Here is a 12,754-nt window from a genome sequence, read left to right as displayed (position 1 = left end):
CGTTTCAAGACCCTATCGAATAAAAAAGAGATTATTTTAAGAAGAAGCAAGAGTCCACGAGAAAGGATATCGAGAGGTGTTTCGGGGTTCTAAAAAAACGTTGGCATTATGTGAAAAACCCTTGTCGTGTATGGACGTAAGCAAAAATGAGCGATGCCATGTATACGTGTATCATATTGCATAATATGATTTTAGAAGACGAGGAAAAAGCAATATGTCAACACTATATACCAGGAAGCGTTCCAGAACAGTTCCCTGAACCAACCCAAGAACAACGAACGTATAACATTCACCAGCTCACATCAAGTGATATACATAACCAACTGAAGGCGGATTTGGTTCAACACGTGTGGGATAATCATCTCGTTGAGGAGGAGGACGAAGACGAGTACGAGGACGAAGACGAGGACGAAGACGAGTACGAGGACGAAGACGAATAGATTAGTTTTTTTATAGAAATTTTTATGTGTATTTTTATTTTGGTGTGTTTTTTTATTATAATTTATTTTTATTATTTGTGTATTTTTTTTAGTTTAAGTATTTTTTTATTTATTTTTTAATTTTAATACATTTTTATTTAATTATTTAAATAAATTGGTTTTTTTAATTAGTTTAATTATAAAAAGAAAATAATAAAAAAACACACTGTGGGCCTAACTTCTAGCCCCTACACCATTACACCCCAAAAACAAATTTCCACTCCATGCGGACTAGGCGCCACGTGTCACAATTCGCCCCCAATTGTAGTCCCTCCACTACACATGGCCTAAAAGATATGATTTAAAATTCTACTTGCACTTTGTTTACGTATTGAATAGTTCTTAAGTTCTAAAATATAATAAAGTATTAGCATCACAAACTCGGTCTCCTTTTCTCCCCTCGGGGTGCCCTTCACCTCTCTTCCACCCATGTATGCTTCTTTGAATGTTTATAAGAAATACAATGACATACGCGGGTATCCAGATGTTCATGGAGAAGTTGCAACAGCTCATTAAGTGCAACAACAATCCATTCATTGACAACCAGATACTTAATTATATGTGAAAGACCTCAATTCCAACTTCTGTATGACGAGCTTGCCTCCATGATCCAAACCCTTTTTATCGACAAACATCAAGGCCTGCATGAGCTCAAAGAGGTTAATGATCTGAAAACGAGATTCATATATGCAGCAGAAGAGGCACAATATATCGTTGATCTATTTCTATCCAGTGTTCACAACAGGAATAACGGACATGTCCCTACACCTGAGGACTTCCGTCCTTCGCTAAATCTTGATGATGTTAGGAGATTATTCAAGTCAGTAGAGGTGGAATTCATGAGTATGAGCATCGATAACATGAAGAAAGATTCATCTCGAAGAACTGAAAGAACGGTAAACAGATATGATGTTGATCCAATTCCCATCTCAAGAACTTCCCTGGGATCGAAGAAATTACTGGATGAAATTTTTGTGGGGTTTGATCGTGATGTTTAGCTTATAAGAGACAAACTTCTGGAAGTTCAGAAAAAGCTAAATGTTGCCTCTATTGTTGGTATGGGTGGAATAGGCAAGACGACACTGGCGACCAAAGTATTCAATGATGGCTTTGTTAAGTATCATTTCCATGTACGTGTATAGACCACCGTTTCTCAAACATATAATAAGCGGGATGTGTTGATTCAGATTATGGAATAAGCATGGCCGTTTATTCAAATTCACATTCGGGCCTTGAAAAGGCTAGCGACTATCGACCTAATGAAATGGTGCACAAAAACCTAATGGGTAAGATATATTTGATTGCCATTGATGATATCTGGAACATAGAAACATGGGATAGCATGAAACTATGACAACACTGGAAATCAAATTCTGCTCACTAGTCGCCACACTGAAGTCGCTAAACAGCCAAACAGGCAAAATCAGATGTTCATCATATCTGAACAAAAAAATAAAGTTGGGAGTTGTTGAGCAAAAAGGTGTTTGATGGCAATGTGTACCCTGAATTGGTATGCAAATAGTAGAAAACTGCCAAGGATTACCACTTGCGGTGGTTGTCATTGCAGGAGTTCTAGCAAAAGAACCATGGAATAAAGAGTTGTGGGTGGAAGTTGCTTACAAGGCTGGTTCACACATTGTTGGTGGCCATAATGGATGCATGGAAACATTAGCTTTAAGTTATAATCATCTTCCTCTTCACTTGAGAGAGTCCTTTCTTTATCTTGGGGCTTCCCAGAAGACTACAAATTTCAAGTGCCAAGGCTGTTATGGTTATGGGTTGCTGAGGGATTCATTCAAGAAGATGGAAATAGAAGCTTGGAGGATATTGCAAAGGATTACCTTATGGATTTAATTGATAGAAATCTTATAGTTGTAGTAGACAGGAGGTCTAATGGAGTTGTTACAACCTGTAAAGTGCATGATCTTGTTAGCAGTGGCGAAGCTTGGACTGAGGCACCGGGGGGGGGGGGGGGGGCTCAAACTTTATACAAAATTTCACAAATGAGGGGGGGCCGGGCTCAAATTTTTGGCCGAAAAAGAAACTTACACTACATATAAAAATTTTCGGCCGAAAACGGGTAAATTTACACTACTGCGCAAAAAACCAGGGGGGGCCGGGGCCACCCCGGGCCTCAATGAAGCTTCCCCCTTGCTTGTTAGGGAGCTATGCCGGAAAAAAGCCAACGAAGAGCGGTTCATCATTCAAACAGAAAAACTAATATTGTCCTCTCAATTTTCTTATGTTATCACACCACCAATATATAAGCCCGTTCATATGTTCATTAATATCTATGATCCAAACTTAACTCATCCATCCGCCCAAAACCTTCGAACGATTTTGTGGCTTAATCATTGCAAATCTTTAAGTGATGACATTGCAAAGTATTTGTGTTCCTTTGTGCTACTTAGGGTGTTAGAACTGCAAAAGTGTGAATTGAGGGACTTTCCCAAAGGCATGGAATTGCTAGTTCACTTGAGGTATCTTGCAATTTGGAATTCATCACAAGATTTCCCATCTTTAATATGCAATTTATGGAGCCTTCAAACCCTCATTTATATGTAAGTAAAAGTACGTGTTTGCCCAATAACATATCAAATTTGATAAATCTAAGGTATTTGTGGAGATGGAAAGTGACCTTTAAGTTTCCTCCTGTTGAAAAACCAATGAATTTGCAAACTATTTCAGATGTGGAGTTGGGACATGGTGTGCATAGTTTTTAAAAGTGTTTTCCCCGCATTAAGGAACTTACATGTACAACTTACTCAGATGAGGAGAATGACTTTAAAGCTCTCACCTACCTTGAAACGCTTAGTTTGTGGATTTATCCTCTGCGTGGAAATAAAAGCAGACAACTCTCAAATTACATTACATTCCCAACAACATTGAAGACACTTACACTAGGTGACTGTCGTCTACCGTGGAGTGACATGTCAATCATTCAGTCGTTACCTAATCTTGAGGCTCTAAAACTAAGACACCATGCCTTTGAGGGAAGCCGGTGGAACACTGATAAACAAGAGTTTTGACAATTAAAATTTTTGAGACTTGAAAGGTTAAATATCAAACTATGGGAAGCCTATGGTACAAGCTTCCCATGTCTCAGACACTTGGATATTTTCAACTGCTACCGTCTTGAAGAAGTTCCTTTTGAAATTAGGGACGCACCAACGCTTGAGCAGCTGAGCTTATTCAAATCAAGGAGTGCAGTCACTCTTTTGGCGAGTCTGTTAGAAGAATTCAAGAAGAGCAACATGATTTGGGAAACTACGACCTAAAGATTGATGTCAGATGATTTTTCTTTTCCATTCAACCCAATTTAGGATTTACTTGTATGCTGCTGTTTTTATCTTTTTTATGTTTTTTAGATTCGTTTGTTTTCAACAGACATATTTCTTATTAAACTGAACCAAAAGATTCAAAACAGTGACATCAATACAGTTTTCATTTCCAGATTTTTGAATTTTTATGAAGTTTTTATTATTTGGAAAGGTAATCTCTCGTAGAAAACTTCAATGTTGTTCCTTGTAGTTTTAACTAAGGCCATCTATAGGTTATAAGTCTTCCTTTTGCTTTTGTCTAATACAAAAAAGTTCATTATAAATCTTCCTTTTGCTTTACAAATCATATTCATATATGCTTTTTTTTATAAAGTGTTTCTCCTTGTTTAGCCGTTCAAAAAAAAAGTAGCAACGTTCATAAAATTAAACTTCATCACGTTTAAGACACATAAGTTCATGAAGTCCGAGATTTGAAAGGTTGCGTGACATGCACGTATATAATGTTCACTTCAACACGACCATGAAGGTAATTTGGTTGGTTTTATGGCAATCACCCTTTCAAATTCATTTAGTTTCTATTGATTTATCTTTAATTTTTTAAAAACAGTCCTCGGCTTGATAAAGATCAATTTGAAATACAAGGTATTAATGGTAATTAGTCTTACACATTACATGCAGTTGTTAGCATGTTAACACTCCATTGTGAAAATAAATATAGTCTCAAAACTGTTAGTAAACCGGTATCTTTAAACTGATATATACACTTCAGGACTTCTTTTATTTAACCTAGTTAACTCCTCATAGATGTGTGTGTCATGGTCATGTAATGAAACTGATTAGCAAGTTTATATCTTCTAAACTGTAACGGCATTTCTGAGAGTTTCGTCATAGAGAGAGGAGTCTATCTATGACCATCATCCGATTTGAGAATCAATTATGAAGATTAATTAAGTACGGGAATAACAAAAGGGTACAATTTCAGAGTGTACGTTTTGGCTTACGTCATCTTAGTTGACAAATGACTTGTTTTACTCTTTCGATTCCCATGACCACGTCTGTGGTAACCTTCTGAAGCAGTCGCTATTGTAGTTAGTTATTTTGGGGTCCCCGGTTTGTTAGGGAGTCCAAGCCATATACTATGTCTTTATCTGAAAATCGGTCTAGGTGTCTTATCCGTAACTTTTTGGTCCAGACTGTTCCGCACGTTAACACCTATGCATCCTATTTCCAGACCACACTCATTATTTTTCTTGGTTTCTAACTAGCTATCTGTTTCACATGAATCGTCTTTGTGTCACCCCTTAATATTGTTTACCATAGAAACAAAACAAGGTATCATGGAAATTATGAAACTCAATTTGCATAAACATGATGACGTATAATCTATGCTTAGCATACATCTGACAAGTACAACTGAGCATAACATAATATATATTATACATCAAGTAATATGGTCATGTAAAAACCTCTAGCAAAATAATATGGTTATTTCATTACACATTAGACAGTTATAATACTATCACACATGATTTAAGTTCAATTCTAAGCGGGTAATTTATATTTTACTAACTTATCGTGTGGAGGATAACTTGATATATAATAATAATAATAATAATAATAATAATAATAATAATAATAATAATAATAATAATAATAAAATGTGGAAATGAACAAACTAGCAATGATTGGAGAGGTAAAATTGATTTGCATTACGTGTTGATCCTTGCTAACATACAAAACATATCATCACACATGTAGATAATTATTCTAGTAATATATTTTTTTTAACGAACAACAAGCAGAAAATTGCTTATGTGTTTTATACGGAATGACTCAATTGCAAAAGACCATCATCAACTGGCCCAACCCAACCATAGGGAGCCCTTAAGCGTCTCGAAGTTGTCTTCAGTTTCAGGGAAAACTCATATGCCTGGGGCCTGAAGACCCACTAGTTGTAAAACTCAGACGCCCTTAGAATTGAACAAGAGATCACAAAGATCTCAGCCTTCTTTCATTGAGCCACCAATGCAAAATAAAAGTGTTTTCTGTGGAGATTGAACCTGGTTCTCTATTAAGAAACCCAGACTTCCTAACACTATACCACATTAGAAAGGACATGCTATATATAATAACTACTTTACTTCTAAAAACAACTTTAATAAAAACGATAATCTTACAATATTAATAAAAGAAAATGTTGAATCTTATGTGTCAAGCTTATATTTATCCTAATTCCTAATCTCTCATCTCATTCATTCAAAATTACCATGGATCATGAGTCAAAATCATTTTGTCAATTGGGTTATAACATAGTGTGGATTTTATTCATCATTGAGTTAAATGTCTTTTCATACCCGGGGTTTGACCAACTATGCAACTTTAGTACTTTTTTTAAAAAAATTTCATACGAATAAACACCTAACGTTTCCAAAATCATGCTATTTTAGTATTTTTTTTTTGTAAAAAAAAATTTGTTTCTTTCCATTAGGGATAAAATAGTTTTTTCTCTCTCATTTACTTACCCTTTAGGTTGGTGGTTGTTTTTCTGCATTGTAGAAAATATATATTTTTATGTATGCATTTGTATTGTTTAATGACATTATGATCTAGATTATTGTCTATACACATTAACTATTATCTTTTAAATATTATAACACGAGAAATTAAGTAGTTCATATTTTCAATCATGTGTAGTACACGGGGTGAAATATGAAAAAGATACATTTCATAAGTTGTGAACTGAAAAAAAAATATAATTCATAAGTTTTACTTTGTACATTAAATTAATTCATAAGTATTTCAATTGAAATAAGGACCTTATTTATTTTTATCATCTGATAAATCCCGTGTAATACACAGGTTCAAAAACCAGTTTTTCTATATATAAAACAACTACTATTAAAAAAATATATATATAGTTATAGATTACTCGAGACTGATGATGTCAAAAATATATATTATTATTAACTTTTTAATTAGAGAAAACATAATTAGGTGGTTGTTACTAGGGCTATAAACGAAGCGGACGTCCGGTCGTTTGTTCAGTTGGAAGTTAGTTTATGTACGCTCGTTTAATAAACGAACCGAACACGAACAAAAACATATTGTTCGGTAAGCTTAACGGATGAACACGGATAAAGCCCACGTTCGTTCAACAGTGTTTGTGAATGTCCGGTAACGTCCGTCCGATAACGCCCTTTTTATAGTGTTCTGTATATTTAAATTCCTTGAAGAATGAAGAATTTGAAGCTTGTTTCTCGTGAAATACTAAAAGTTTGTGGATTTTTGAACTCCAAAGCATTATTTTGTTTTGATTGTGTGTTTGGTTACTATGTTAAGTGTTAAGTATTTTTGAATATCATATGGTATAATGTATGCTAGTGTTGTTGAAAGTAATTTCAGACTCTAAGTCACAAGTCGGTGAACTTGAGGGACCAATATTAACAAGTAGGTCATAGTGGTTATGTTTCCTAATTGTATTGTAATTATAATTGGTAATGTCTTTGATAACAAGTTAGGTTAGTCCTATATAAACATTTTATGGTTAGACATTAGAGAAAGTGTGGTGTGAGGTGCAACCGAGTTAGGGTTCATCCAAGAGGCACACACGAGATGTAACCGAGTTAGGGTTTGACAGTTTGTAATCAGTTTTTTGAGTTAGATTTTCTAATTAATATAAACGAGAGTTATTCGTTTATTCGTGTTTGATTATCGATCCGGGATTTGAAGTGTTTATGTTAAGTATTTTGATATATTTATGTTTGTTTATCCATTAACTTTCATTAGTGTTCATTGGTTTTTGTGTGTCAATTAGTGTCCGTTAGTGTTTGGTTGTCCATTAGTGTTTGTAAACGTCCGTTTACAATACTAATGAACGTACACATACGGACACAGACAAACTCAATTCTTTAATGAACGGACACATACACGAATTTTCGTTCGGTAGAGTGTCTGTGAAATGTCCGGTTGTCTGACAAAAGCTTAACGGGCGAATACAAACAAGGTTTTGTCTTGTTCGATTCGATCCGCTTACAACCCTAGTTATGGGGAATCGGCCATATTTACCTCGTCGACTTGCAGACTAATCAAATTCCTTTTCTTTTTTCAATTTAATTTTCTATTTTTTATTGTGATTTTGACTATTTTACCATGTTGATTGTTGCCTCAGAATTCAGAATATCATTTCAAAAAATTCAAGCGGGTGTGGGTCTACAATTTTTCAAAAAGTAAAGCCTAAGCGAATTTATAAATTCTCTATTGGAACATAGGCTTTAAATTAATTGACGACTTAATAAATAATAGAAGCATCATTTTTAATCAAAGTAGTTATTAACTTATTATAAAATAAGAAGTTAAGTTGGGAACTAAATTGTAATAGCGGTAAAAGAAATTTATTGTTATGCAAGTAGCTAGTGTCGATAAGGTGTATGAAGCAGCAAAATCATATAACAAGGTCAAAAGCTTATTTCGTTTGTTAATCACTTTTTGTGGTTCATGGGTTACCTAATCCTCTCATAAGTCCATCTGGTATGACATATTAGTCTACATATTTGCCGGTCAATCTTGTCTTTCATCATCATCCGAAACACAAATTAACTTATATTTCATATGAGAATTAATACCTGCATAGAATCTTAAGAGTTCGATATGATATGATTGTTGCTTAGGTTGCTAACATCTTTGCCAAGGTTCTCACACATTCGATTTGATACACTCCGTCCCAAATCCCATATGCTTTGCTACGAATCACCTTGAGGGGCATATTAGAGATATCTTTTATATCTTATATACCATTTGAGTACTTAGAACACAAAATATATAATTTTTTTCTTTGATCGAATTCTTCATATAACAGAAAACTACTTTCTATGTACCGTATGTTATGAGATTTTAATGAAGTTTAAAACTACGAACTTAATTCTAATAGAAAAGTTTATAAAACCAAGAACTAAATTTGAATGGGTTATGTATTATATATATATATATAGATAAATGTTCATATGTCGGTGTCACAAAAGGTGATATCTTTTGTTGTTTTCTTTATATAATATTTGTTTGATGGGTTTAGAAACAATAGATGTTGTTCAACTGGTCTTTAGTGTTTCTCTTAAGTATATATGCTTTCATTTAATTTAAAAGGCCTAGAGGCAACTTCTTATCAGTCTACCTTCTATTTTGTTAGGTATTAAAAAATAGAGGGGGTTAATTGTAATAACAGCATAGTGTTAGGGTTGTAGGTGAAATTAGTCATTGTATTGATTGTACTTAAACAGCCTCTTTATGAATGAGAAGGGCCAACTATGATTGTGGATTAATTCCTTATTCTTTCTAAATTCTCTCCATTCACAATTTGTAGCTAATATATTTCGACGTAAATACAACTCTTTTAAATTGAAAATCTTTTTGTAAAGACGTTCAAATAATTTAACATAAAGTGATAAATTACAAAATGTTTGCCTCTCAATGGAAAAGATATAATCAATTTGTGAATCTTTACTTTCTTTCATCATTTCTTGGATCCGATATTGGTTAGTCGAGTTTTTTTTAATGGTACACAAGTTCATTTCCCTTAGGTTCAACTTTTGATGCATGGCTTTGATCCAAGAAAGAAAGACATGGGAGCAGATGTTAATTGGTCTTGTCGGGTCGGGTCTTGTGGCCCTACATACCATCAAGAGATGTAAAAGAAAAAGAAGGGGACACTTCAAACTTCAAAATCTGCAAAGTGGTTGCCTCTTTTATTTAAATTACCTACACACACATAAACTACTTGAATTGATATTTAATTTGATGAATTATTTTATAAATTAATGTAAAATTTGTGCTTTTAAAATAACAAATATGAGGGATGACCTGGCTTGCTAGGGTTTGAGTCATGATCTAATCCGGTTTTACCGGATCATCGTTGTCGTGTCGTTTGCCGGGCGTGGGTGTCAGGTTTTATCCGGGGAATCCCTAGCCTCAATAGGTGGACCGTTAGGGGCTCTGTCCGTCCGGACTCGTGGCCGGCTCAGGCTACCTTTAGTCAATGGAGAGGCGCGTACAGAGTATCATGTCGTTACTTAGTCGGTCGTTACCAAAAAAAAAACAAGCATGTGAAAATAAGTGATGAAAATGTTGATCCACTTTATTCTTTAGAATTTAAGACTCATTACTAAATAATATTTTACCTTATATAATCTGTAATCAATAAAGTAAACAACTTAATATGAAATGCTTAGAAACATGCATTTAAGGTTTCTATGTAATATTTTTTACTCTTAACTTTGTATTTATTTTTATTTGTTTATTTTTTTTTCTGATATCATCATTATCAGATATAAAGACCAAAAATCATATTATTACCTTTCTTTTTTACCATAGAAATCAGAACCAAGATCCACGATGAATCACTTTTTAGCAAGATATTAATGAGGGCCAAGTATTTTGTAACATCATGTTCCCCATTAAATACCATTTCAAACAAAGGCCCGAAATACACACCCCAATAAAAAATCAATATGGCAACTTCACCACCTTCACATTTTCCTTCTCCACCTATATCTTCTTCCTCAGCCACTTCCATGAAATTCAAGACTCTAATCCACAACTTTATATTCACCCATGCCTTCCGGATTGCTCGGGCTGTCACTAAGGCCAAGTCAGTAATCGTTGAGCTTCTCAAAGCAATCCGTATCAACAATGTCCACTTCTTGCAACCCTTGATCTTGAAAAGGAATAAAAACAAGAATAAGCTTTATTTTGGTTCATTTAGGTTTCACTACAATTGGTGTTCATCCCATGTTGTCCCAATGGCTTCACCCGAACCGTATAATGGTCAAGTCTACTATGATTCAACTATATGGAGTTCATTTGTGGATGAAATGGCACCACAGCCTCAACTCGCTGGGTACCTCCAATGGCTCGAAGAAAAGAAAACGGGTGATAATAATGGGCAAATTGGTTCTCAGATTACAGTTGATGAGATGAATGAGATTGACCGTCTGGCTGATAAGTTTATAGCAAATTGTCATGAGAAATTCAGATTGGAGAAACAAGAATCATACAGAAGATTTCAAGAAATGATGGCTAGAAGTGTGTGAATCAAAAGGTCTTGTGTTGATCACACTATAGGATTATTTCTCTTGCTTACTAAGGGGTTGTGGTGGCATAGTTAATATAAAGGGTGCATTGTTAAATATATATGGGTAGTGGGTCTATTAAAACTTTTTTAACTTCAAGATGGAATTTTGAGAGGATTATAGTAGAGGGAGTTGTTTGTAGTTTTTGAATTCTTGTGTTTATCACTTTATCATTAGAAGATCTATAGAAAATATGTTTTATTTTGACCCTTGCAAGTTTGATATATTGATATCATTTATATATGTATAAACTTTTTTCTCTCTTGAATAATCGGTCATGGTTCTCTTCTATCACAACACATTTTATATGCCACTTATATACAGGTTAATCACCTATTTTGGTTCAATGATATGGAATAATGGTTAAGACTTAAGATATTTTTCTCATAGTGGTGGATATTCTTCTTGATGGTATTGTTGAGTGAGTTAGGTTTGGAATGTCTGGATCAATATGAATGGTTGACATCCCATTTCATGTAAGACTCACTCGGGTATTAGCGATAATTCCAAACTTTGTTAAAAAATGGTGTTACTAAATGCACCTCCGTCCGCTCTATTTTTACTAAACGTACCTCCCTCCACTCTTTGATTTTTTGTTGGACATTTGCTTAATCAAAGTAAGATCTAAGGGTCGTCAAGATTTTTGGTCCTGTTATTTTGTCATAGCTATAAATCATTTGTTCCATAACCTGATGAAATCAAAGAACAAACATGCTTAAGTGGAATAAACTGAACAAAACAAAGATGATCAGTCAAGCAAAAAACAAAAACCAAAACTGAGCAGAGAAACCTGATGTGATGTTCGTTCAATAGAGTTTGCGAAGATTTAACGTGATTCATCTCCGTCAATCGGCACCGCCTATGGTTCTTTTTCCTCCACCCGTAGATAAAGGATTTGATGGGGAGAAATCAAAAGAGAGATTTACACATTAATTTGATGAAATGTGTGATTTGTAGCGGAAGGTTGTTTTATTTAATTGATCACCGGTGGTGTTGGGAGCCACATTGGAGGGAAATACGGAACCACGAGAAACCACCTTAAACTGTTTAAGGGGGAAAAACAAAAGATATAATTGCTTAAAATACTTGTACATTGATGTAATAATGACTTCTACCTTATACTCCATGTCTTGTTTTTTGTTCGAAATTTATAAAAACTTAATATATTACAAGATATAAAAGAAAAACAAAATAGTGGAATATATTAGAAAACTTAAGGGGGGTGGAAGGGCAATTTTTATTAATATTTGCAAAAGCTGAATATATTTGTGGGGTAACAATTGTAATTGTAATTGTAATTACGTATGGTATGGATAAAAAGACCTTAATTAATGCACTCTTAACTTCTTTATTATATGCGATAAAGGTAATACCTAAATCAATAAGTTTGATACATCTTAAAAAAATTAAGACTTTTCTAACTTTAGCTTTATATATAGTATAGATAGATAAAGAACTGGGGAATTTTTGAGATACCTAACTCCAACTTTATACAAGTTAGCTTCTTGTGGGTAAAGAACCAGGGGAAGAAAACGAGTCTTACATAGGAGAAGTGGCGGGCTTTTAACTTCGAGTGGTAATGGGTGGTTGGGTTGTGTTGTTTTGTTGCGGTGGGCTTATTGTTGTTTAAAGCTAGGTAGTTATTTGTACTTAAGTCGGTACGAGCGTCTTGCTTGTATCGATATTTTGTTTATATAACAGTTTTGGTTGGTCGTTATATATATATATATATATATATATATATATATATATATATATATATATATATATATAGGGGATGGATCTTGCGAGAAGTGATATTACAGAGAGAAGTGCGAGAAGTGAATGTGTAACTCCATTAATCCCTAATTTTTCATTCCCTTGCTTATGATGT

At 34.1% G+C, this 12,754-nt stretch overlaps 1 protein-coding gene and 1 pseudogene across 1 annotated transcript; both read left to right on the top strand.

The window, feature by feature from the left end:
• The first annotated feature begins 942 nt into the window (after positions 1-942).
• Positions 943-3,774, top strand: LOC143618671 (putative late blight resistance protein homolog R1B-12; annotated as a pseudogene).
• Positions 3,775-10,260: 6,486 nt separating this feature from the next.
• On the top strand, positions 10,261-10,842 carry LOC143618670 (uncharacterized). Its single transcript, XM_077090783.1, has one exon. It carries the CDS (start codon positions 10,261-10,263, stop codon positions 10,840-10,842), a length of 582 nt encoding a protein of 193 aa, XP_076946898.1.
• The last annotated feature ends 1,912 nt before the right edge of the window (positions 10,843-12,754 follow it).

The sequence above is a fragment of the Bidens hawaiensis genome, unplaced genomic scaffold, assembly GCF_021521415.1.
Source record: "Bidens hawaiensis isolate Kalapana, Puna unplaced genomic scaffold, B.hawaiensis_p1.1 tig00002338_1, whole genome shotgun sequence".
In the NCBI taxonomy this organism is placed as follows: domain Eukaryota; kingdom Viridiplantae; phylum Streptophyta; class Magnoliopsida; order Asterales; family Asteraceae; genus Bidens; species Bidens hawaiensis.
The sequence above is the reverse complement of the archived record's forward strand: the minus strand, read 5'-3'. Positions and strand labels throughout refer to the sequence as shown.